Source organism: Hakea prostrata, chromosome 1, assembly GCF_041222555.1.
Source record: "Hakea prostrata isolate BN-2017 chromosome 1, UWA_Hpros_2, whole genome shotgun sequence".
Lineage (NCBI taxonomy): Eukaryota > Viridiplantae > Streptophyta > Magnoliopsida > Proteales > Proteaceae > Hakea > Hakea prostrata.
In genome coordinates this window covers 13339888-13366327 of record NC_142600.1, presented here as the reverse complement: position 1 = coordinate 13366327, position 26440 = coordinate 13339888, and the positions used below count along the sequence as shown (strand labels likewise).

The 26440-nt window shown below is 36.7% G+C and overlaps 2 protein-coding genes across 2 annotated transcripts; one reads left to right on the top strand and one right to left on the bottom strand.

Moving 5' to 3' along the window:
• The first annotated feature begins 121 nt into the window (after positions 1 to 121).
• On the top strand, positions 122 to 2681 carry LOC149027624 (protein ABSCISIC ACID-INSENSITIVE 5-like). The gene is made up of 4 exons (XM_089140033.1): positions 122 to 1105; positions 2299 to 2370; positions 2471 to 2503; positions 2598 to 2681. The coding sequence occupies exons 1-4, from the start codon at positions 122 to 124 to the stop codon at positions 2679 to 2681; spliced, it is 1173 nt and encodes a 390-aa protein (XP_088996159.1).
• An 11230-nt stretch (positions 2682 to 13911) lies between these two features.
• On the bottom strand, positions 13912 to 21974 carry LOC149027623 (ACT domain-containing protein ACR12-like). Its single transcript, XM_089164256.1, has 10 exons — positions 21688 to 21974; positions 21345 to 21405; positions 19615 to 19737; positions 18849 to 18943; positions 18047 to 18131; positions 17905 to 17961; positions 16242 to 16297; positions 16021 to 16126; positions 15874 to 15942; positions 13912 to 14987 (listed from the first exon to the last, which is right to left on the bottom strand). Exons 1-10 carry the CDS (start codon positions 21846 to 21848, stop codon positions 14925 to 14927), a joined length of 876 nt encoding a protein of 291 aa, XP_089020382.1. The 5' UTR covers positions 21849 to 21974; the 3' UTR covers positions 13912 to 14924.
• Positions 21975 to 26440: the final 4466 nt, after the last annotated feature.

Here is a 26440-nt window from a genome sequence, read left to right as displayed (position 1 = left end):
CTGATTGAGAATATAAAAAGCTACTAGCTCAGCTTTTTTTTTTCTTCTTGGTACTTCATTCTATCTTTGATCTTTTCTTTCTTTCAATTTAGTCTGAAAATTATAACCCCTGATGGTTAAAATGGTTGATTCACGATCGGAAGCTGTGAAGTTAGAAACCGAGGTAAAGGAAGAGATAAATCCTTCGGAGACGGTTCCATTGGTAAGGCAATCCTCCATCTTCTCCCTCACTCTCGAAGAATTGCAGAACATTCATTACTGGAACGAGAGGAACTTGGGGTCGATGAACATGGACGAGCTTCTTAATAATTTACGAACTACTCCGGGGGCCACAGATTCCGATGAGAGCAATGGTGATGACGACGGAGACAGCTCTCCATATGTCCAACACCAACCCCAGCAGGTTCCTCTTTCTGTTCCGTCACCTTTCATTGGGAAGACCGGACAGGAGATTTGGGAGGAAATTCAGAGAGAATATCATGAAGAAGACGACGAAGAGGACAGCAATGGAGGAGGAGAGAGCCATGCACCTCCTGCGATGACTTTAGAAGATTTCTTAATGAGAACAAGGGTGCCGAGTGGAACATATATTCCCCCTTCTGCTCCTGTTCTGAGTGTTACAGTAGCGCCACCAGTGGCAGCGCTGCCGCGAGTTGCACCGGCAACTGAGGGACAGCAGTTCGGCTTGTTCATGAATAATAATAATACTACTGCTGCTGCTGCTGCATTGGGACCCACTGGCTTTGGGATCACACCAACCTTGAGGGGTATGGGTATTGCAATGGGTGGAATTAACATCCAACCATTTCCTTTTGCTGGGGTTACAGGGGAAAGGTCCAATTATGCCGGAATTGGTGTCGGAAACGGAGGTGGTGCAATTGGGGTGACGATTTCTCCGGCGAGTCCACTGTCTTCTGATGGCGTACACAGGGAAAATTCTGAGCGAATTGGGATTGGTGGCGGTGGAGCTGAGATGCGGGGAGGGTTTGGGCGGAGGAAGAGGGGAATAGAAGATGGATCTGCAGCTGATGTGGTGGGGGAAAGGAAACAAAAACGGATGATCAAGAATCGAGAATCCGCTGCCAGATCCCGTGCCCGAAAACAGGTAAATTTTTACTTTCACTATTCTATTGTGTTTCTGTAATTCCATGAACCATTTCTAGGCCATCCTGATGGAATCTGCAAAGTGGGGTCCATGAAATAGATTCCATTCCTTCGGGTCAGAGAGATACATTCACTTTCAATCTACCGTAAACCGTTGACTTGAACGATGATGAGTCAACGGGAAATAGGTAGGTTTGGATTTTCATCCCATGACAGTGAATAGATGGGGTCATTGGTTGAGTGCTACGAATTAATGGGGATATTATTTAGATGTTGTGCACCGTACAGCGTATGGCAGAGATCGAAATTAAAATTGAGATTTTATTTTGATGGTTCGTTTTGCAAAACAACTTTTACAAAATGAACTATTAAGATCAAATCTCGATTTTCGTTTCAATCTCGACCGTACACTACACGGTACTGCACATTTAATATGCAAAAACCAATCAATTTCCCGATGGATGGTGACAAAATAACCACATCTTTTTTTTTTTTTTTTTTTTTTTTTTTTTTTGTGTGTAAGAAAACCATTTATGGAGGGAATGACAAGGAGTTTGGGTGGGTGGGGTTCACCTCTAAATGCTAACAAGATTTATTTAGACTTCGGAACTAGAGGCCTCATAGAGGCTTCACCTTTATCATATGGGGGAAAAGCAAGGGTAAACGAGTTCGTATCATCTCCTACTCAATGAGATATGTGCTCCTTTAATGTTTCTCCAACACACAATAAGGATGTAATCCATCTCTTAGTACTAATAAAATAAATCTCTTATGAGTCATACATGAGACACACCCCTATTGTGGAGTGGAGTGCATACCTTTCCTTGATGGGTATAAAGATTTAGACTCGATGGCAAGTGGGACCCACATGTCAGGAATTACGCTCATGCATAGGAGTCTGGATCATCATCCCTGACGGGGTGCTCCCCTTGCACTTCAGAGCCACAAAATCAAGTGAGTCCCATAGATAAAAAAATATAAAAAATACATAGTGGGCACGACACCAATATCTGTGCCCCTTCTGTATTTTGTAGTCCGGGGAGCACAAAGTGCTCTTTGTTGGGATTGTGGATCTGGACTCCATGCATTTGGTGATTCTTATGATTTGTTAGAACTTTTCAGTAACCTGCACATGACCATGCAAAAATGGACATTTTTCTTCTTACTGTTATTATTCTATTTCCATACGCACAGGCTTACACTGTGGAGATAGAAACGGAGCTGAAAAAACTGAGTGAGGAGAACGCTCAACTCAAGCAAAATCTGGTAACAAGAAAGAACACATATGATACAATAACTCCTTTTCTTTTCACTTCATTTCCAGATTTTCTTTTCTGATCATTGTATTTGAAATCAATTGAAATAGTTGGAAATTGAGAAGAAGCTGAAGTGGCTGGAGGTAAGCTGTGATTTATAGCACACACACATTTATATAATACTTCTTTTTCTTGAAAACATACTATATTGTTCTTATTCAAAAACCACGGACACAGAGGCAGAAAGAGTTGACAAAAACGAAGGCCCAGAAGAAACAGGAGAAGCTGAGAAGGCTGAGGAGATGCTCCAGTGCTCCTTGATTCTGCTGAGATCACATTGGAATTCGAATGTGGGATTATATTTAGCATTTAGATGAAACTTATATACATTAGTATTGTTCTAAGTTTAAATTTTCTTGGTTTATTATGGTTATGATGACCTAATGACCTCCTTCTTAATTATATTAGGAAATGGCTGGTTAGCTTTGACAGTTATATGACTTGTCAGAAAATACTCTAGAAGTTTATGAATAACTGCTATTAATGTATGCTCTATGTTTTAAGTGTGCTTTGCTCATTTTCTTTTGCATTTGGTTATATGTTTTTAATTTTGGATTTGACATATATGATATTGAAATCAAAATAATTGAATAAGTCTTATGCATACTTGGTGTACCTTTGTACTTTTTTTTCACTAGTAAAGTTATATGTGCATTTGGTCATTTGGTGATATTTATATGAATACCATTTAGGTGATGGTGTTCCGATTTGACATACATGATTTGAAGTCAAAATAATCGAATGCATCTTTTTGTATATTTGATGTACCTTTGTAATGCTTTTTTTTTTCATCTATAAAGTTATAGATGTGTTTTGTGGTATCTGTATGAATACAGTTAGAGGATATTGAAGTCAAAATAATTGATTAAGTCTTATGTATACTCAGTGTACCTTTGTAGTTCTTTTCTTTTTCACTAGTAAAGTTACATGTCCATTTAGTGGTATCTATATGAATAGAGTTGGAGGGTGTTCTCTCTCATTTTTCATTTTTCCATGTTATTTCTCACTCACGTTAATTACATAATAGGATTTTTCTATCTTTATTTTGAAATTTTGTACATCTTTGATCTTATCTATTTGGTTTTTATTTATTTATTTATTTATTTGTTGAATCTCCTTGAAGATCATAGATAAAGAATACCTATCTTCTTAAAGGATACACCAAATCTAATTTTGGACACCCCAAAATGAAGGCTTTAAAACAGTGGCACCACACTTTATGTTTTAAAAGCACAAACACCCTATTCATTAAACACATTAGTCCATTCTGTTAATAAAACCATTAACCACTGTTTATTTTTCTTTAATTTCAAAAATGCCCTTACCCTATCTATTCTCTCTCCTCACTCGGATCTCCTCTGCTTCACCTTGTCCGCCTTCACCTCCGGTAGCACCAGCAACGCCGCCTCCTCCTCCACTAATGCCTCCTTCGTCCTCTGAAGAGCATTTCTCCGCCTAAAATCGATTTTCAGAGGAAGTTAACAGCAAGCATGGGACTAATTTTGGATGTTTGAATTGGAAAAGCGAGTCGCTTGAAATCGCAATTACACCTTTTCAACAAAAAAAAAACAAAATAAAGATAGGGCTGATGCAGCTGTTCAACAGAACTTCTTGAACATGAAGAAGAATCTTGAGGTCGTCACGGCTCAGGATTGTCAGCCATTGTCACACTAGATTTGTTGTATTCTTCAATCTCTTTCGCCGTTTTGCTGGTTATTGCTTTCGTCACCGTTTTGCTGGTTATCGAATTGCTGGATTATTGGGTGTCTGAGGAGGAGGCACTGCGGTTGTTGTTGCGGTTGATGATGTAGCAGTACTAGAATCCATCAGGTTAGGGCATTGTCATATTTGAACTGAAGAAGAAGAAACAAACTCTCTCTATGTCTCTCTCTATGCGCCTCTTTTGCCTCACATTCAAATACATAAGACTGGTTTTAAATAAACAAAAACCCATGAAATCTAAGGGTCATTCGTCAGATCATGACTTTCTTGTACTTATCGTTGTTCTAGTTGAATGTTGAACACTTCGAACCAAAAAATGTTGTGCTGTGGATGCGGCATGTGTTGCCACAGATTTTCTTCTTTTCCACAGGATCAATGAAGGAGGCATTAGTGGAGGAGGCGGCAGCGTTGCTGGTGCTACCGGAAGTGAAGGCGGACAGGGTGAAGCAGAGGAGATCCGAGTGAGGAGAGAGAATAGATAGGGTAAGGGCATTATTGGAATTAAAGAAAAATGAACAGTGGGTTAATGGTTTTATTAACAGAATGGACTAGTGTGTTTAATGAATGGGGTGTTTGTGTTTTTAAAACATAAAGTGGGGTGCCAGTGTTTTAAAGCCTTCATTTTGGGGTGTCAGTGCAATTTGCTCTATGATTTATCTTTTAATATGATGAACTATCATTTATGTATGATATAATGAAATTGAGAATGTGATTGGATAAGTATGATCTGGGATTGGGGAATGTCATTTTGACATTTATGTCCTTGGACATCAGAGGGAATAATATGGGATGTTTCTTACGGTGCCCATTGACGCTTTCCCGAATTATTGGATGTCATATATAGGACTTGTTTAGTGGTATTAGTTAGGATATCCTTGTTGTATCAGACCCGAATCAGAAGGGTATTGAGACCGAACAACCTGTGGTAGTAGTGTGGTTTGATGGAAGCTCAAGACCGGTAACCAACCCGTGAGAGGACAGAAATCACATTCCTGACACTCGTTAGAGGCCATATATTGGTAGGGTTGCAAATAGCTAGACTTGGGCTCACGGGAGCTCGAGACCGGTGAGTTATATCCGTGAGAGGACGTGAGAGCTTTCTGTCTACTATTTGTGGATGACCAATAGGGTTGGTGAATCCGTATTTGAGAAAGTCGGATACGCTGACTCTAGTGTGAAGGTTACTGGAAAGGATCTCGAGAGGAGAGGAATGGACGTATTTAGATCTGACATGATACGACAAAGTAGATGACTTGCATTGGGCTAGGCTTTACCTTGACATGCGCCAATACTTAGACTAAATGGTGATGTGAGAGAGCGTGTCCGAAATCCTAGCCATGGATTGTCCGAGATGGATGCATGACCCATTACCAACTGGAGCCGAGTGACTAAGACTTACCCAAAGAGGTATGTTGTTAAGACTTAAAGCATGTCTACCATAGAGACTAGCATATGTAGAGTTAGTTTCATACTTGCATTGTTTGTCTCATATCATCTTGCATCATGCTATGTTTTGTATCATGTATCTGTGTTATTATGGAATAACTTGTCTTGTTGAGTTATTTTGAACTCACTCCTTTTTGCAACATCTTCTATTAGACTTTTCTGCAGGTACCACTACTGTTGGCTATGATGGTCAACACTTTGGAGACCAAGTTGGTGACTCGTACAATACTAGTTACGATGACTACGTTGGTGAAGACTAGCAGTACGAGATTGTTTCTTATCTAGAGCAGTTCGGCCTCTGCACTTGTGTGCCAGCGATGGGATATCGTCCCATTCTCTTTTGACCTAGTATTTGATTGTTGAGACCGTAGTTTAGTTTGTTCCCCTTTCACTTTGGGAATCGATTGTAACCATTATTTTTATTCGATCTACCTTATGCTGTTATTGTAGAATGTGTTTCCCCCTTCATTTCATACTTTGACTATTTATTTTATTAGTATCATTTTCCGCACTCTGATGTTCTTTTGTGATCCTTCTGAGATCCTTTCTTGATTTGTATTATTAAAATTATTTGAAAACAAAGACTTGTTCTTGCTTTTGATTATATTATTGTGCTAAGTAGTTATGATCGTTCCTAAACTGAATCGTCGGGACCGTGGATTCACTTCCTCGGGTAATCCAGATAGGGTACCCCCTGGGTGGAAAATGTGGGATGTGACAGGAGGCATCTGTTGGACCCCATTCCATAACCCAGTGTTCATCCATATATAATGGATAGGATGTTCTCCATGTCCTCTCACGGGTTGGTTACCGATGTTGAGCGCCCATGAGCCTTTATCTATTATATGCACCCCTACCTCTCTATGATGATAGTGAGCCTGCTTGATACATACGACCCAACCACTAACATCATGGGTTAACCAGCTTCAATACCCCTACCGAAAGGGTAGTAGTGCTCATGAGTTCACTTAACCAAACATTTCTTGACATGCCCTAAATATGTCAACCAATAATCAGGGAAAGTGCCAAGGACACCATAGGAATGCGTCCCATACTGCCTCCTCAGGTATCCTATGGTAAAAATGTCAAAAGGGCAATCTCCATTCCCCAATCACAACCTAAGCAATCACATAAGGTCACTAAGGCAATGGGTGAACCCACAACCTTAGTAGGCAACATAAAATAAAAGGAGTAATTTAATTCAACATCATCTATATATTTTCATATCAATAATTTAGGATTCAACAAGAAAAACTCAATCCATTCTATGACACCCCACCCAGTCGGATCCTGTTATACCCGAATACCCGTGGGGATGATACACCACAAGAACTAGGTTCAGTGATAATTCTATACAACACATGATATAACATAATTAAAGGACAAGAATAATCAAGTTCAAGTATAAGGATCCAAAATCCAAAATATCAATTACAATCATTCAAGGTTTAAAATCCAACGACATAAATATCAGAGTTCAAAAGGAAAGTTCATAGTTTGTTCGCAGCGGAAAGTCTCTAAGGAAGATCTAATGGAAAGCGACTCCATAAGACCAATTCTGGCAGGAGCATGACGCATCATGTGCATCCACGTCTTCCCCGACCACGCTCTCGTGGAAATCTCCCACCAACGGGACCTCCATAGAAGTGGGGTCCTCCTAACGTAAAGAGAAGTCTAAAAATATACACAAATAAATGAGTGAGTTCATCAAACTCAGTGAGGTTAGCTAACATTCATGTCATGCATTCATCCATCATTTCTACATCATATAAGCATGTGATTAATAATATAAATAAAATTATGCATGATTATGATATAATGTTCCTAACTCTATCATGTAGTCTCTATGGTAGACACGCTTTAAGTATAAACATCAATCTCCTTTCGGCAGTCTCAATCACTCTCCCTGAACAAGAGACCTCTATTGGGTTCTCCACGGTGGTTGGGTAAAGTCCTGTCGAACCATGGTTGGGGTATAGGTTACCACTCTTTCACATCACCGTCTGGTATGAAATTTGGCGCGTGTCAATGATAAGCCTAAGCCTAGTGCAAGGTCATACAGTCTCGTACTACATATGGTCCGGATATCTCCCATCATGTCTAGTGCCTGGGTCGGGTATGGGAGGGTTTAAATGGAGGTAGTTATGTCATTAGACTCTAATGAAGGTAATATCTCATTTTATCCATGATTTAACAAAATCTTGAAAGGAATGTTAGATGTGTACAACTTATAATTATGAAAATGTGCAATCTGTAATTTAGGGCACCAAAGTGTGCACCTATAAAAGACTCATAAAAATATTGCACTTACAATTATAATTATGTAAAAGGTTAGATTGGAATCGGCATATATGGTATAATCTTCACAGCTATGGAAATTAGAAATAAGGGTATTTTGGTCAGAGAAAATACTATTTGTCCTTAGTTGGTTATTTTTGAAAATCACAGGGGAGTCAGATGCAAAAAATAATTTATTTTGAAATAAAAGTGACCTAGACCAAACTGCAGGGTCCATATGAAAATTAACCCTTTTTTTGGGTATGTGCACGACCTCTTCACTAAGAGATGTTAGGTTTATCACTAGAACAACTTTGGCACTATGAAAACTACCCCTTTCTTTCCACTTCAAGTCGCTTTTTTCATCCCAACCCTCTGTTTAGCCTATATTGAATTGCAGGAATCTAGTTTGTAAAGTTTTCATTCTCTATCTCTATTCTGAGAACTTTGTTTTCTATAATATTTTTTACGAGATTTCTTTTAGTGGCAATGTTCTAAACTTTTTCAATCAGAGTTGTAGATGGATTCCTTTATTTTCATGGATGATTGATTAATTCTTTTTCTTACAATTCATAAGTTTCAATTCCTATATTCTCTCTCTTGTTCTTAATGCTTTGGGGTGATTGATCACCACTCTATTGATCTTTGATGCATTTTTGATGTACTTAATCATGAAGAATTCGTGTGTGCTTGACAAGAATTGAACGGTGAGTTGTTACACCTAGTGCATCTAGTTCTAGGTGGCTTATTCGGCCTTGCCTGGTTTTCCACATAATTTCTTGCTGTTTGCCAAATTACATCTGATTCGTAACTAATAGGATGGTTTCGAGCAAACCAGGGACACACACACGGGTTGCATGCCTTGGTGAGCATTACACAATGTACGGGTTGCATTCTAAGTATTAGTTGGCTTGAAATGTGACTCACAATTTTGAGCACAAATCCTCAGTTCTTTTTCGAGTTATGTGTATTCAGAGACATCTACGTTAGGTGTATAAATTTCTAAGCTTTGACCAACATATTAGAATTTCCTTGATCTTCCCTTGAGGCGAAATAGCGAGCTCAGCCTAGCCTCCAGGCTATTCATAAGCCTGTTCACTAATGTGAAAAGGCGTGCAACCCGCTATCTTACAATCCACCGTTTTTAGTGGAATGATCTTATTTTAGTTAAAATTGAGTTATTTTACCCCGAACTTAGTGATTCCAGATTGATTTGATGACATCTAAAGTTTGTAATTAAAATTAAAATTAAACATTTCTCTTATTTTTGTTTTGAAATTATCAGTAAAATTCTAGATCAGAGGACTAATTGTGTAATATTGGAAATACGCAAGAGCTTCTTCGCCAAGGAAGATTAAATTTTGGTTGAGTAGGGCCCAAGGTTTAGAATTATAGTATCATTGTCAAATAAGGAAAGTCATGTTGTTACACTACCGAGTGTCGGAGTGCACCGCCGACACGGAGACTGTGCTATAAAATCCGGTAGAGCCCAAGGAGGCGGAGCGGCTGTTTCTTCTTCTTCTTCTTCTTCTTCAACATCTCATATCAGACTACTGACGATCAGTCGATCCTTACCGTCCAGGTACCCTCGTCAATTAGTGCCTTACTTTGTTTGTTATTTTCCCTACCGTAGTTAGACTTAGATAGACAGGTCTAGGAACTTACCATTGCTTCCATGGATTCCCTATCCAGCTGCTACTCCTCAAGTACTAGACATCAGCGGTTGAAGATTTCAACTGTAAGTTGCCGTTCTGGTGTTAAGAATAATATTCCTAGTAGCACTATTAACCTACTTCCCAATGAAATTCAGATTCTGATATTAAACAAATTAGACGTGGTGGGATTCCATCGTTTTGCTGCTGTGTGTCGGCGGTGGGAATCCATCGCCATTGCTGCCAACCAAATACAAACCTCAATTCCCCTCAAACCTCAATGCCCCCCATGGCTCATGTTTTCCTTCTCGGAGTCAGGGTATCATCATGGGTTTTTCGATCTCTTCCATGACAAAGTTTTTAGGTTAGAATTGCCTAAAATCCGTGGTGCTCGATGTTGTGGGTCTAACTGGGGTTGGTTGATAATGTTGGGTAATCACGATGGATGCATGTTTTTTTTCAATCCATTTACTCGTATTCGTATAGACCTTCCACCTAAATCTACACTTTCTCATCTCGACGATGAATATGTACCTTTGTACTATGAACCTAGCCCGAATTACATTCGCAAGGTTATTTTTTCGTCGCCTCCTCATGCTGCTGCTACTGCTACTGCTTCTAACGGTTCCAACCCTTCTTCGGTGGCCACTGGTGATTGTTTGGTCGTCGCTATTTTTATGACCCGTCATTTAGCCTTCTGTAGACCAGGAGATGGGGCATGGACTGCCTTCACAAAGAAGTTTATAGGCTCACAACGTCCTGGATATGAAGACCTCGTTTTCTATCAAGGAAAATTGTATGCAATTAAGTTCAGCTTTGATCTTATACTTCTGGATTTATCTCCTCAACCAAGGGAAACAAGTTGTGACATTGCTCCTCCTCCTATTGAACTAATGGTGGAATATGAAAATGAGCTTGAAAATGAGCTTACTTCTCTTTATTTGGTGGAATGCTGTGGGGACTTGCTAGTGGTTGCAAAATGGACCTCATTCACTAAAGATTATGATGATCAAACTTGTTCATGTGATATTGATGGTGATCGTCCAATAGCTACCATTTTTGAGGTATATAAGTTAGATCTACAGCACCAGTGCTGGATCAAGGTTGAAGATTTGGGGGACCAAGCGTTATTTATTGGCACAAGTACTGGTGTTTCTGTTTCTGCACTTGATTATCATGGATTTAAGGGGAACTCTATATATTTTACAGATGATTACTTTCAGAAATTTTGTGCCATTTGGCCTCCACCACAGCGTGAGAGAGCAGCTTGGCATGATTTGGGTGTGTTTCACTTACAAGATAATTGCATTGTACGTTCTTTTTCAAATGTGTCACATTCTTATTTGTCTGCGCCGGTATGGTTCACACCGGTTTCTTGGCAGATGGAAAAGGGGTTTTTAGAGAGTTGCTGGCTTCGATTTTCATTTTATGATTCATTTTTCTTTTATTCTTGTTTTTCTACTTTTTATGTTTACATCAACTGAATTGGCTCCTTTTTATATTTTCATAGCTTGGCTTCCAGATTATTAGAATGTTTATTTATCTCATTAAAATGTGTTATAAGAACAAACGGAATCAAGATTTGTTATAATGAAAATACCCTCTATTCCTATTTTTATTAATATTACTTATGCGTTTTTTGTAGTGAAATGCAATCATTGATTCTCTTGAGAGGCCTTTGTTACTAATACTTGTATTGGCTCTCTTATTCTGCCCTACCCAACTGAGGAAGAGTTATGGGGAGTAAATCACAAAAATATGCGAATTTGGGTTGGATATGCTATATCTAGTGACTCAAAAATAAAAATAAGAGTTATGGGGATTAAAACACAAAAATATGCGAATTTGGGCCGGACGACATACTATTTCTAGTGACTCAAAAATATAAATAAGAGTTATGGGGAGTAAATCACAAAAATATGTGAATTTGAGCCGGATAAACTATATCTAGTGACTCAAAAATAAAAATAATAAATAATAAGGTCATTCTATTTCGATTAAAGACCCATACTCAAGTTCCATAGCTTTGGGTGCGCTATCCCGACCATGATTTTCTTACCTCCATAGGAAAAGGAATAACTTTGGGTCCGCCATCCTGATCATGATTTTCTTACCTCCATAGGAAAAGGAAGGTTCTTACCGATAATGAAGAGAGAAGCTTTCCACACACCAATGGAATCTCTAGTAGGTATTCTTCCTTTATGATCAAGAGATGAATCATAAACCCATTTCTTTTCATCAACTTTTTCCAACTCTCCCCTCTTCATCCTCTCCGTGTCGGTTAGAAATACCTAAAAAAGGAAAAGCAAGAAAGAGCTACTCGACGAGAGCTCCTACTTATATAAAGAAGATTTCCTCACTTTAGGCAAGTGGGATGGCCTGGAAATCAACCATAGAAAATGGAAATATGAAAGAAGTAACTTGGATAAGGGATTATAATTTGTCACTCATGATCAGATGCCACTGTTGTGGCCATAGGTGGGAATATCATCTGCTGCCCGAATGCCGACTTAAGTATTTTTTTGTTCCATAATTCAAAGATAAGTGTGTAAAACAAAAACAAAGGATCACCTTGTCATCTTCTTTAATGGGATCCAAAAATCAGCAACAGGTGGTGTCATACCAGAAACAGAAGTTCTGAATAAAATGAGTACTTGTGTGTTAAGCACTGAGTGTGGAGTAAGGGTAATGTAGTACTGTCATTGATTGATCAAAACAGTAGCCAAATAAGATCTTTTCATAGGAAGGAAATTCAGATTTTGACAGACTTAAGAATAAGACAGAATTCAGCTGTGAAGCAAGCTGAAATCTAGAATGCTATCACAATGATGACTCTAGGATAACATCTAAAAAAAGAGGGGAAAATTTGTACTTCAAGGTAAGGTAGTAACTGAAATCGAATATTAAGAACTAGATGGGCTTATTGCTAGACGGAGGAGTGAGGGAATGATATTATAACAGAAATGAGAGAACAATAAAGACAACAAAATAACACCTGGGCTTCACACCGCAAGGTGGATCAATTGGATCGAACACCAACGTACCTTGATCAAACACAAGGCTTCTCCATAGAGAATAAAAGCTAACACAGTAACTTTGATTTCAAATGATAAGTATATGTTTCACGGCTTCACCCTCTTAATCTAGCTATTCTAAAGAGTTATAAACATTAATTGCACCATCCAACTATTAACTAACGCTTACCTATTAATGACTCAACTACTACCAAACTCTTGACAAAGAATTGGAGCCAGTGACTCTAACTAGTGGTACCATATGGTTATTTTTGCTGTACAACATAAATAATCCTTGTGTTGCTGCTTATTCTTAGATGTTTTAGTTTTACACTGATTCAGTTAAACTTATGGACATTCAGCTGGTTCATCACTTAATCTTGTGATCTTTCACTCAATTGCGGAACTTTTTGAAGTCATTGTCACTGACTCAACTTCATCTTCCCTGGCTTCTTGGATTGGACATGCTGTAGAGCTTCATAAAGCTCTGCATTCATCTTCACCTGGGTTCAATAGAAAAGATGCTCCTACGAGATTGTTGGAATGGATAGATGCTGCTGTAGTTTATCAGCAAAATGGTGCTGTTGGTCTTCTACGCTATGCTACAGTTCAGCTTCGGGGGAAATGTTCATCTCACTTCAACAAGTGTGATAGGATCATAATTTATGGATGTGGAGAATGTTGTTGGAGATACTGCCAGTAGTTCTGATGTTCATGTTGTAGAGAATCTGCTTGGAAAACTGGTTTGAGATCAAAACACCGAGACGGACGGTCGAGATCGAAATTTTGGTCGAGATTTCGATCTCGACCGTGCGCTTCACCGTGCTGCGCATTAAATGCGCAGCACTGAAGCACGACCCTCCAATGTGACATGTGATATTGAAGCCGAACTTCGACGTTGGCATCAGAAGAGAACCAGATTCTAATTGGCAACTGAAAATTTCCTAACCAAGTTGTTAGCGACTGTTGCCTAACTAGTAAGATTCAAAACAACTTTTTTTTCTTTTTGGGTAAAGATTAAAAACAACTTGGTTTGCAAGGATCTAGGGCTTGGACAAGAGATAGACCTTGTACTTTTATTTCTTCTTTTTTAAAGTTCATTTTAGAACGGACAATTCTTTATATACTAGGGACAAGAGCATTACATAATATATCATCAGGCACAATCGAATTTATGACATCTTCACTAATATGCATTACTTTTACCAACCGAACCAACCGAACAACCTTGCAAAGGTATTGTGTTTTTCTTTTCATGGACTGAAATTTGATCCATTATATTTTCATTAAGTTTCTTTAATATCATTAATTCATGTGAATAACCGAATATTATTAATTTTCTGGATGCAATTTTTATTTTTTTTTGGAAAGTCAAAACGAATGTGAGCATAGATAGGGGCCCTTTGAGAATTTTGAAATTGAAATTGTAGTAGATGTTGAATCAGCACTTAATTTTCAATAGGGATCCATTTCATATATAATTAGAAACATGAGGAATGTAAGTGTAATAAAATAAATTTCAAAAATGTAAATATAATAGTTTACAAACTCAGGGGCATATATATATAATTTGATCTAAAAATTACTATTTTTTTATTTATTTTTTATGTTTTATATAAGATCTCAGAATTAGGCTGTGCAATTCCAAGTTACAAGTTACATCCCTTAATTATCGCCGTTCTCATAATTCCAGTACTTGTTTGTTCGAGCCATGGGTATGGGTGGAAGCAAGTTTTAGCTGAAAACACCACTCAAAGCAAAGTTCAAGATGGGAAGGTTTTGGTTTGAAGAAATAGCCCCCAATGGTCAAGGCAAGGAGAAAATGAAGCAAGACACCATGAATTTACCAAGGCTGGTTTTCCGTTTTCCCACTGGATAGCAAGTTAAGAGAGAAACCGCGCAAGACAAGTCATCACAGGCCGGAGACGCTAGGAGCTTGCTGATCCGCAACAGTTGCATGCATAGATGGGAACCGATCCACATGAACCGTATGGAAAGACAACATCTGCTCACCAATTCCACATATCTGAGGTGAGAACCGTGGCCTGACAAGACAATAGATGAGGGAAATCAGTAGTTACAGGACAGGCACAACTTTTCTCAGAGAAACTTCAAAAAATGAAATCTCTCTTGAAGCAATCATTGAACTTCCATAGGACTAATACTAGCTAGCATATTACACTCTTAAAACCAGTAGCTTTCAACAACAGTAAAATTCATAACTATATACAGACCTAAAGGATAACAACAATATGAGAATCTCAAATACAGGGAATATTATTCTTTGGTTAATCCTTCAAGAAAACGACAACAGGTGGGTGGCTCAACTGATGGCATATGTTTCTGATGGAGATGATACACCTGATGTTAGCCATGAGTTCCTTCTACAAAAGTCAGTAACTTTCTTCATCTGTTTGTGGCCTTCGAAAGTGGTAACGCAGAGCATTTGTCAAGACCTGTACATTCACAGAGAAAAAATAAATAAATAAATGTTCATCACCCATTAGAGAAACACTATCAATTGAAAGGAGCATGCAGGTGCTCAGGTACAACATGAAAGAATTACTAGACTCGACTTGAGTGTAGTGCCTGCCCAATTCTAGAATTTGCTTCGCTGGCTGTTTCAGTCTACCAGCATACACTTATACACTCAGATAAAGCATGACTACATCCAACATAGTCCAGTTTTAACTTTAATGATTTGTTTAAGCACTATTAACAGTTGCAAATTTGTGATATTAGCTCTCTGTCATTGCATCACAACTTCACCTTTATCATGGGCAGTCAAATTTCAGATGAAAATGACCAAAACAAAACCAAATTTTCAAGCGGAATCTTTTATTGACGACAATGCTTCACTTAATGAAATGAAGCAACAAGTATCAATGAAATGAAATGAAATGAAATCTACAGATGCCATATTAAGATTTATCAAGTTAATTCACTCAACATTCAATAAATTAATATTTATATAATTGCAAATCAATAACATATCAAAGCAAGCATGAAATTCCGAAATCAAATTCTCGTTAAAACCATTACACATGAGGGTACCTGTAACGATTTGCAAAAAGCCTTTTCTAGGGTAGAAATTTGTAAAGCCACTCAACTGAATATGAAAGATTCAGAAAATTCAAAAGCATGATTTCAAGATTTTTTTAAGCATCTTATATGAAATGCTACCGAAAATTCTAGTATTTGAGAATGATTTTCTCTCCAAATTGATTACTTTCTCCATATTTACAAATAATTTTCAATTTTAAAACTCTCTTGGTCACATGGTCACGATTCACATATAGAAAATGTTGCAGGGGGCCATAGCCTTAGATCCCAATGATTTACCAGAGCCAAGGAACTGTTTAGTGCTGCCCCTCTGTAGCTGACACGAAATTTGTCTCTAGCAATCAATCCCTGTTACATGAAATGGGTGTTATAACTAATGCAAACAAGAGAATGATGAAAGAAGAGGAGATGCAACTGTAGTCATACTTCAGTGTCAATCTCTGCAGATTCCACATCGACATTGGTATCATTCATAATCTTGACGATTTCTAGTAACAGACCTGGCCGATCTGTTGTCTCTATACGAAGTATGCTGGCAGAAGGTTCAACAGATTAATACTTCAACTACTCCCACAAACAATGGTTTAAGTAATCCTCTTTAATCGTAATAACTATCCAAAAAAATAAAATAAAAGGGGGAAGCGAACCTTCTATTAGGTCCATCATCCTGAACTTGTATTTGAGTTGCAATATCAACATTAAGCTGTCAAAGACAAAACAAATATCAAGATCCAATTGTTGATGGACATCTCATAAGTATGCTCTTTGCAAAAAATGTATCAACCACTGAATAAGAACTTTCACAATCTAATACAGTTGCACCATGAAGTTAAAACAATCAAAAGGAAAATTATTTCAAACATAGGTTCCTTCAGCATTCATACAATATGCTTGTTGTCAAACTACCATCAGAACATCAGATCAATTACTTACAGCTTCCATGTTCAATGGAGATCATCCCTTAACTTTCAAGCACAAGCATTCCGAGAAATTACAATGTAATCAGAAAAATCAATGAGTGTGTACATGCATACTGGATGCAGTACAAATAAACCAAATGGCACATGACCATGCATTGGTACATGAAAGATAGACATTTCTATCAGAATAGAGGAAGCAGATCTTCCTTTATTCCTTCATACTTAAATAGATTTTATTTGTCAAACAACATGGGAGATGCTCAAATAACATCAGGTTGGCAGGTTGCATCTAATGGGAGCCTTATTTAGCTAGTTAAACGCCACAGGCTGAACCACCTTGATTAATCATCTTTATCATTTATCATCAGGCTCACATTAAGTTTCTAGAAAGTTTGGTATTTCAGATTTTCTCTTAAAACATATCCTGAACACTTCCCGCTGTTATGTAGCAGACATGGAACCAAAGCCTCTTTCCTGAAATGAGTCGCTCTTTAAATTAGTTGGCGACTCTTGACTGTCCATATATATTTCAGTGAATCAGGGTTTGCATGTTCCGCCCCTTCCTCATTTTCAAACCAAAGAACTCTAGAGTTAATCCTCAAAACAGAAAACTCTAGAGCCCTGGACATTTCAAAATGGTTTTCTTTATAAAATAAGTTAAATGCCCCTCTAATACCACACTATAAAAGGTATTTTTCACTAAAAGTCCAGATATAAAACATACAAACATCAGAATCTTGAAAAAGAACATGACGAATCCTAGTAGTTTAATGCTGAAGAAAACAAAAGGATCATATGGACTAAATAAGAGGCAAACAAAGCAAGCAAGAAAGATGAACTATGAAATGTGTTAGTAAAATCAACACCTTATTTGGTGCATTAATCCCAAGTGCCGGCTCACATTAAGTTTCTAGAAACTTTGGTATTTTAAATTTCTCTCTCAAAACATATCCTGAACACTTCCTGATGTTATCTAGCATACATGGAACCAAAGCCTCTTTCCTGAAATGAGTCACACTCTTTAAATTAGTGACTCTCGACTGTCCATATATATTTCAGTGAATCAGGGTTTGCATGTTCTGTCCGTTCTCCTTTTCAAACCAGAGAACTCTAGAGTTAAACGTCAAAGTGGAGAACTCTAGAGCCCTGGACACTTCAAAATTGTTTTCTTTATAAAATAAGTTAAATGCCCCTTTAATACCATACATAGAAGGTATATGTCACCAAAAGTCCAGATATAAACATACAAACATGAGGAATCCTAAGAAAGAACATGACAAATCCTAGCAGTTTAATGCTGAAGAAAACAAAAGCATCATATAGACTATATAAGAGGCAAACAAAGCAAGCAAGAAAGATGAACTATGAAATGTGTTAGTAAAATCAACACCTTCTTTGGTGCTTTAATCCCAAATGCCTCACCCATTGCAAGCTGTTCACTAGATTCCTATCAGGAAAACAAAAGCATAATTAAGAATATAGGGAGATATGTAAAGACTAAGAAAGTTAGCAAGCCCCAAATTCCACTGTACCGGATGATACTTCAAGAGGTTGCTAATGATAGTAAGCCTAATTCTCTCTATCATACCAGGGTCTTCAACTTTGCGGCCAGAGCCCCTTGCATGTCGAAAGATTCAAAAGCACATTGAGAAACAGCACTAACAATTTAAGAATATGATATGCACACACACACGCACTAACAATTTAAGAAACTGACACACACACACACACACATGTATGTATATATATATATACACAACCAACAAATGCCCAAAAAATATGAGGAGTCACATTAATGAGATGAAAACATAAATCAACCTCTCTAGCTCTTTTCGGTCAGTTAGAGAACTTTTTTTCTACCAAGAAATGAGATGTGGTTGAACTCGGTTTATTACAGCTGCATGTCTCATTCAATAAAACAGCCTCAAGTACATCCACCAGTGGTTGGGTGCTCGTCAATCTATTTCTTATTCAAATTAACACATAAATCCCAAGCCTAATTGGTGGATTTCTTTCATATATCAAAAGAAAGATTCCACCAAGTTGTGTATGGAAGTGGTTTAAATATCATGCTCTCATTAACTTGATTGCAAGTATTGGAGTCAGAAAAATGAAAGAGTTCTACGTGAGTAATTGGCCATACAGAGAAGCATCACAAAGAGAAGCGAAATAGACCATAAAGTATACTGGTGTTAGATCTGCAAGGCTGCAGACCCAAGCCATGACAATGAGGTTTGCAGCATAAGCATCCACCACTATTCTTCTGAAAGCACCATAGATTCTGACTAGTACGTGAAAACATACTACAGTATAAAACAAATAAATAGAACTTACAACAGTGTAATGAAAAACTTTGTTTGCTTAACAGATCCCTCAGTTGTAACAGTTCCTTTTGTCACGTCCAAGCCCAAATCTTTAAGGGCCTTCATCTGTCAGAATGTAAACCAAGATACATCAAGAATATGAACTCCATGTCTAAATATAGACCAAATAATCCACAATGAAGCAAGTTAAGGGCAACTAAATTAAAGCCTTGATAATGGCAATACCTAGAGTATAGCATCAGTGATCCTGGAGTGTGCTATTGCAACAACAGTTGACAATGTCTTAATCTTTCAACATTTATAATCCAATACCAATCAGAAAAATAGAGCTTTAGCAGCATCAGTAATGGGATAGAATAGATTAGAAGTTTTAACAAATACAGAGGCAATGAGATTAGGAAGGCCCACAATATCATTGCTAATCAAATATTTATATACTTTACCAATCAAGAAATAAACATAGAAGAGGAACTTCCCCATTGTTTGTGTCCTTTCCCCTATATTTATGATAATGAGCAATGAAGACTGGAAAATATCTGGAAATATACAAAGTAAGAGAGAAGGCCAGAGCACCAATGGTATTTTCTATGCATCAATCACATCCTAAGGACAGAAGTCTGAAATGCTGCAGAAAAACTTCAAAAAAAAATTGAAAATTTACATGGCTGAGAGATTAACAAACATACACAAAGAAGATTGTACATGGAGAAAACCTTCTTCGTTTACAAACACTGTAATTTTTCATCAAGAAACACAACAGAGTAAAGTAACTTCACCGTGTCAATAAGAGCTCCAAGGCGATCTCCAAAACTAAGTTGTACGATCGTTGCATCAGAATCTGAATCTTGACCAATGAAAACCATTGGCATGGGAACAGTACCACTATCCTGATCGGACTTCTGCAGATGAACTAACTCATAAAAATAGTTGGATATGATAATTGCAATAGTAAAACAAGTTTGCAGAGTGCAGAATTTGAAAAGCTATGGAATTCCATGCAGATAACAGTAACAATTTATCATGATTGACCGAACTTATCTACATGCATCAGAAAAATGTCTAAACCTGCAGAAATAAGCTCATCTTGATGGTCAATTTCAAACCATATGGAGGGCTCCCTGGGTTAGACTGATAGTCAAGGGTTTAGTTTCCCATCTCAGCCTTATGGCTCATGTGTCAGGATTTAAACTTTGCATTTCAACTGCTGCATCATGTAAATTTCCAAAGCTTTATATTGCCAAGCAACAAAATGTTCTGGACTGAAAACTTGGTGGATAGATATAAACATTACTAATGTCTACAAAATGGAATGCCAACAAAGCTGCCATGTGGTTGATGTTTGAACCATCAAGACACGTACATCTAGATAGGGAGCTAAGTATTGTCACCAACTAATGAGGAGAAAGCTTCTGTGAGATGTGTCAATAATCCTGAACAAAAAGATAAGTACAAACCAACTTCTTTTTTCCCATCCTGAATTAAATCTAAGACACAGAGGTGTAAACAGATATAATTCAATAAAGTCCTCCACAAAACAACCATGTGAGCAATATGAGAGACATAAAATTAATCCATGGAAAATTAAGTGAACATGCATGCTAATTTATTTGTTTTATTCATTTCAATCAGAAAGCTATATAAGTTAAAATCAATCAAGACTTTGGAGCCTGATTAAGATTGGTCTTATTTATTTGTTTTATTCATTTCAATCATAAAGCTATATAAATTAAAATCAATAAAGACTTTAGAGCCAGATTAAGATTGGTCTTGTTTGGGTCTGGTAGTATGAGTTCAGAGCCAATTAACATTTTTTTCCCTGACTTTCTGGTGCAATGCGGTTCTGCAATAACAGATAGGATGCCAGGATTGAGACTGGCATGCATTGAATTTAGATCTGATGTTTTAAGCCCTAACACTTGGAAGTGCTTAGAGCCTCAGAGTTGATGTCCTTGTCATTCCTAGATTAAATATGCCATTGCGTTGGAGCTCCTAAATCCATCACGCATGACCATGTGAAAGAGGTCGTAGATCCATCAGGTTGCCAGCCGCAACTGAAAATCTCAAACTATAACTTCTAGCATGGATCATGAAACTTGAAACAGAGAACATGCCGGCAGATCAAACAAGTACGGACAATTTCAACTCCCATGTTATCAAACTATAATTGTGTAGATACATCCTGCAGGAAGGTGCATTAACAAAACACAAAGAATGACTGATAAGGGGGAAAAAGAAAAATGCATGTTCGAGGATACCTAAGATTGAGACAAGATTTCACAGATTTTTTAGAAAATGAAATGCTAGGAATAACAAGAACAAATTAACTTAAAACATCAAGATCGATTCCATGTTTGCCATTCACACGAAATTCTAGGTTGTATTTTTGAACGACATCCGATAAAGTAACTAGAACAAATAAAACTTACTGCTACACATGAGAAAGTAATTTTTTCTTTTCCAACAAAGAAAGGCTATGCTAAAATCCACCAGCAAAAGCATCACTCACCAAAGAGGCTGATACCACTGTACTTGTAGAGTTAATAGAAGCTTGCAGTTGCAGAATTTCCCTATTAAACGAATAAACTATAGCAGATGAGTAGCAGACAAACATGTATTTATACAGTTGGATTGGAGGAAAAGCTTAGCAAGATATGAAACAAAATAACCACAAACAAATTAAAGAAATACGATCCTAAATTCCATTTGCATATAGAGAACAATAAGTAGTTTGATCAACTCATCAAGAATCACGAATTCATAAAGCCATACAGAAGTCCACGGAAAGACAAGCATAAAAAATGGTATAAGAAGTGCCAGAATCAGCGGAAGAAATCGAAGATCATTCTTACTTTCTCCGTGAGAAACCGATCGCAGTGGATTCGACAGATAGATAACGAATTCGAGGAACCTTAACGAGATTCAACTGTAACATTAGTGAACTAAAACGAAACCCATCAACTTTACAGCGAGGGAGAAGAGACGACGAGAAGAAAGCGTCTGCAACTGCCATTGGTATTTCCTCTGCACTTCTCCAGAAATGTGCTTCAAGTTATACTGCCTGTCTGCGAAGGCTTGGTTATATACGATCGGACGTTTTGCGTCACATTCGAGGAGCAGACATCAGTAGTGCTTCAGGCCTTTGGACTCCACGTCAAAGCGCAGCTCTTGGGTTTTTGTAATGAAACAAAGGGGTAAAAGATCGCTGAGCTGGCTGTCAACCCTACATCGGCACCTTTGGCGAATGAGATTGTACGCAGAGCCATCAACGGTGAAAGAAATTTTATTTTTTGTGTAAAAAAAATTGAAAAAATTACGTGATTAGTTATTTTAAGTTTTCTTTTACAAAAATAGTAATTCAATGTTTAAGTTAAAAGGAACAATTCAAAACTGACTTCAGTTTACAAAACTAATCAAATGATTTTCATCTCCTTGAGACATTTTTACCCTAAATATATCTGAAGGCCAAAATGTTATTAGTAAGTGAAAGTGTGAAACATTAAATTATTTACTTTTGTCAAATATAATTTTTATTTATTATGTAATTTTTGGAAAAAAAATCAAAAATAAATAATAATAATAAATTTTGGAGGCTTTTTATTATTTGGGTTTTAGTGGTTTGATGTATTATATTATTTATGTGGTTTAGACTAAATGGTTAGCGACTATCAAAAAGATTTATAACTAACAAAGGATCAAAATCCTAATGTATAAAGATTTGTTTTGTGTTCTTATTCTTAATCTTATATTGGATCAAGTGTTTGTCAATTCAAAACTAATATTTGGTAACATTCAAAGGGATTATCTTAAATCTTCTTTGAAAGTAGGTGTTATGATCATTGTAAGTGTTGTTCATACTTTGTTGTTGAATTAGCATGGAATTAGTATCAATCACTCGAATAATCAATTATTATTCATATTGTTCTTAGTTAAAACCATACTCAATCACACCCTTCATAATATAAAAGCATTTCGTAATCATATTTTTCCATCAAACAAGGAACTACGATCACTTGCATGGAAAGAAGAAAAAAAAGAACATCACTGATCATGCTGCTCGTAATTAAATATCAAATAATAGTGTGGAACATGTAGTGATCAATTTGAGTTTATAACATTTTGTATGATTAATAAACCCCCTGGCATAGGACTTGGCCCTAAAGCCACATATTTGACGTATATAACCTAATACTTAGTCATGCCATATGATCTTATATTTTTTTAACATGATTCACCAAGTAGAAAACCCAAGTCGACAATTCGACCATCAGTTTAGCTGCTAGACTGTTGGACCGACAATCAACCAAGTTTGGTATAACACTACTAACACCATTGGAGACTATATGTGAAAGTTAGGTTAAGGAGTTCATGGCTCAACATACCATCAAAGAATCACAAATAGGTGTTGCCATTATCCATTGTAACATTGATATCAAATTGACAGTTTGCTTATTTTCCATTCAATTTGAAACTAAATACTTATTTTTATCATAGGGTTTCATGTACACAACTTCCTTGGTCTTATACCTCTATATAACAAGTTGCCTCTATGATTTTGTACTATAGTTGTAATCTCCAAAAGTTATTACAAATTGTATCATTTTTTTTTACTATGTTGACACAATAAAACAAAAATAGTGATAAACCAATTTAAAATTATTAGTTTTATATCTTTATCTAAAACAACTCATGATAGCCATATGCTAGGTCTAGTCCAAAACTCTTTTAATCTCCCTTTGCTTTATTCTATAAATTTATTTTATATAAAAAGCCTCATAAAGCATACTAGTTTAGTCAAAAGTATGAAATAGTCTCCAAGAATACTTTAAATTTTATAACCTAATGTCATTATCAGATATGTCATTAAACACTTAGGATTAAGATTAATATAATAGTATAAAAAGATTATCTATATAATTATTTAAAAAATGGTATATCCTTATGTCATTATCAAAATATACTATAGTTGTACAGTTAAATGTGACAACAACAATGTGGTTCCATTTGCTATGGCTGGAGGGACTACCGAGAATAACATCATTATGTGTGAGCTTTTCGGTCTTTGGTGTGGGTTGATGGAAGCTATAGTGAGGGACTTCAACTTGTGGTTGCATGTTCGGATTTGATGAACTTGGTGTTGCTGGTCAAGGGTAATATGCAGATGCCTTGATATGCCTTAAGCATTGTGGAGGAGGCTTTAGGGTTGAGCAATAGGTCCAAGAGCTTTCAAATTGAGCATCATATGTGGGAGACAATTTGCTGCACCAATTATTTAGCCCTTTTTTTTTTTTTTTTTGTAGAAAATGGTCTATATATCAACGCGTGACCCACGCAAGACATCAAGATTACAAAAATCGAGAAACCAATATTATTTAGCCTTTTTTTACGTGCTTGATTCTATCATTTTGTAAGAATTAGTCATTGATCCTTTGTTTCTTATCTGTATGTATCTTGCTAGTTCCAAAGAAGATAGATAAGGATGCACTGTTCAAACATGTAAATTGACACTACCACTAAAAAAGACAATAACATCATACTAAAGCCATATAATGTTAAAATTCAAATTATTTTTGATAATTTGAGAGCTATTAAATATACATTTTTGGGTGAATGTGAAGTTCATTGAATAATCGGAGGGGCTCGGGGTCTTGTGACCATAACGAGAGACTGAAAAACAATAATTCAAATTTGGCAAAACAATTGTTTCCGTAATTGATTGTGCCCTCATGGTCAAGGTATCACCAACCGTTGGCTCAAGGGTGGAGCTTCACAAGGCCAAGGCCCTCCCTTTAATTTTTTAAAATTTTCCTTCTCCTTCATAAAAATTTTGAAATTTTATCATTGGCCCTATTTCCATTTTAAAGTATCAACATTTGGTCCCCAAATTTTTTGAAATTTATTCATTTCCTTTATCGATTTTTGAAAATTTCATTTAACCCTAATTTTCATGTATGAAATATAGGTATTTGACCTCCTTTATATTAAATTATGGCTCTACACTTTAATTGGCTCGCCTTGGAACATCATTAGAAATGCATACATCAAAAAAATAAGTGAAATGCTTAACACCATCAACCAACGACCCGCGATAATGGTTTGGCTTGGGTCCTCACTTTCTTTTATACCTCCGCTTTCACCATCGATGATTGATTAGATCCATAGTTGGTCACACTTAGCATATTTGGGGAAGGAAGAAAAATGAAGAGTGATTTCCTTCTTTAACTTTGTCGTTTGGCACCTGTGGATGGCTAGAAATGCGAGATTTTTCTATGCAAAAAGGATGACCATTGCTGGGGTGATTGAAGCAGCGGAATGTGGTTTCAAATAATACACAATTGCAGAAAAAAACGAAACCCGATAACCACCCTGCCGATCTGTACCACATGAAGAAAGGCATTGGGAGCTACCACCGTTGGGAACCTTCAAGCTAAACAACATGGATGCCTCTTTCAATGCTCACTTAAAGAAAGGTGGTATCAATTTCCTTTTACGATATTATACTAGCATCCCAAAAGTGGCAATCTTTTAATTGTTATCATTCCCTTTGCTGAAATTGGGGAGGCAATGGTGATTATAAATGGATTCCTTCACCTGCAATTGGTGAGGGACATGATCATTTGATGGTGGGGAGTGATTGCAACTTTGTAGTGCAATACATAATGATCTTATGAAGCCAATTGCATACAACCTTGAGGTATTGATATCAGACATTCAAAAACTAGGAAGTTTGTTTTTAACTTGTTCTTTTGCATGTTTTCCAATAGGCCTCAACACTATAGCTGATGCTCTTGCTCGAAGAGTCATGTATATTTTGTGTATGACGATTTGCCCTTGCTCCACTCATTGGTTTAAGGACTTGTGTTCCCTTGACTCATTGGCTCCATCGCGGGCTTTATTTGAATTAAATACTTTTGTATTAAAAAAAAAAGCCAATGACCCCACTGAAAAAAAGAAAATCTTGATACAGGTGTGGAATTACATACACTTATATACCAGCATACATTTCATTTTTTTGTTTATTAAATTTAAAAGTTGATGTACTATAAGTTTATAATTAGATAGTGTGACTTGACTAACTCGATAAAAGGAAAAAACTCTCTACCATAATCTTCATTAAATTAAATTTTTTTCATGATATGAAAAATTCTTATAATGAGCCTCTTCACTTCGTCCATTTTTCAATCAAGCATAATGATTGTATAGGAAAGAAATTATAATAATAAAAAAAAAGATAAAATATTTATTCATAAATAGAAAACAAAAACATAAAATACTTGTAACCCTAAGTGAATGTATTTTAATTACATAGATTGAAGGAAACTTTACTCAATTGACTTCCCAACCTTCCAACACAAGAAACCGCAAGAAGGTCGTAGACGACATCTAGGTGAGATTTATCTGTGAAGATCAAACTAAGAGCTTTAAACCTTACAAGAAAATCATTACAAAAAAAAAAAAAAAAAAAAAAAAAAACAAAGAGAGGACCTCAATGTCGAAATTTACACAAGAGATAAAAAAGGAGACCTAATTCAGGTTAAGTGCTCCACTCTGGGTATGTTTCTTTCATTATTCACCCCTAGTGTGCTTTAGTTTTTCAGTTAAGGA

What these genes read in the sequence shown, in the direction of transcription:
- LOC149027624 (XM_089140033.1), top strand. Translation starts at nt 122, where the DNA reads ATGGTTGATTCACGATCGGAAGCTGTGAAGTTAGAAACCGAGGTAAAG. An exon ending in GATCCCGTGCCCGAAAACAG is followed by an intron (nt 1,106 to 2,298) that starts GTAAATTTTTAC and finishes CCATACGCACAG; the next exon opens with GCTTACACTGTGGAGATAGA. An exon ending in CTCAACTCAAGCAAAATCTG is followed by an intron (nt 2,371 to 2,470) that starts GTAACAAGAAAG and finishes CAATTGAAATAG; the next exon opens with TTGGAAATTGAGAAGAAGCT.
- LOC149027623 (XM_089164256.1), bottom strand. Translation starts at nt 21,848, where the DNA reads ATGGCAGTTGCAGACGCTTTCTTCTCGTCGTCTCTTCTCCCTCGCTGT. An exon ending in ATCGGTTTCTCACGGAGAAA is followed by an intron (nt 21,406 to 21,687) that starts GTAAGAATGATC and finishes TTCGTTTAATAG; the next exon opens with GGAAATTCTGCAACTGCAAG. An exon ending in GGATTAAAGCACCAAAGAAG is followed by an intron (nt 16,298 to 17,904) that starts GTGTTGATTTTA and finishes TGTCTTTGACAG; the next exon opens with CTTAATGTTGATATTGCAAC.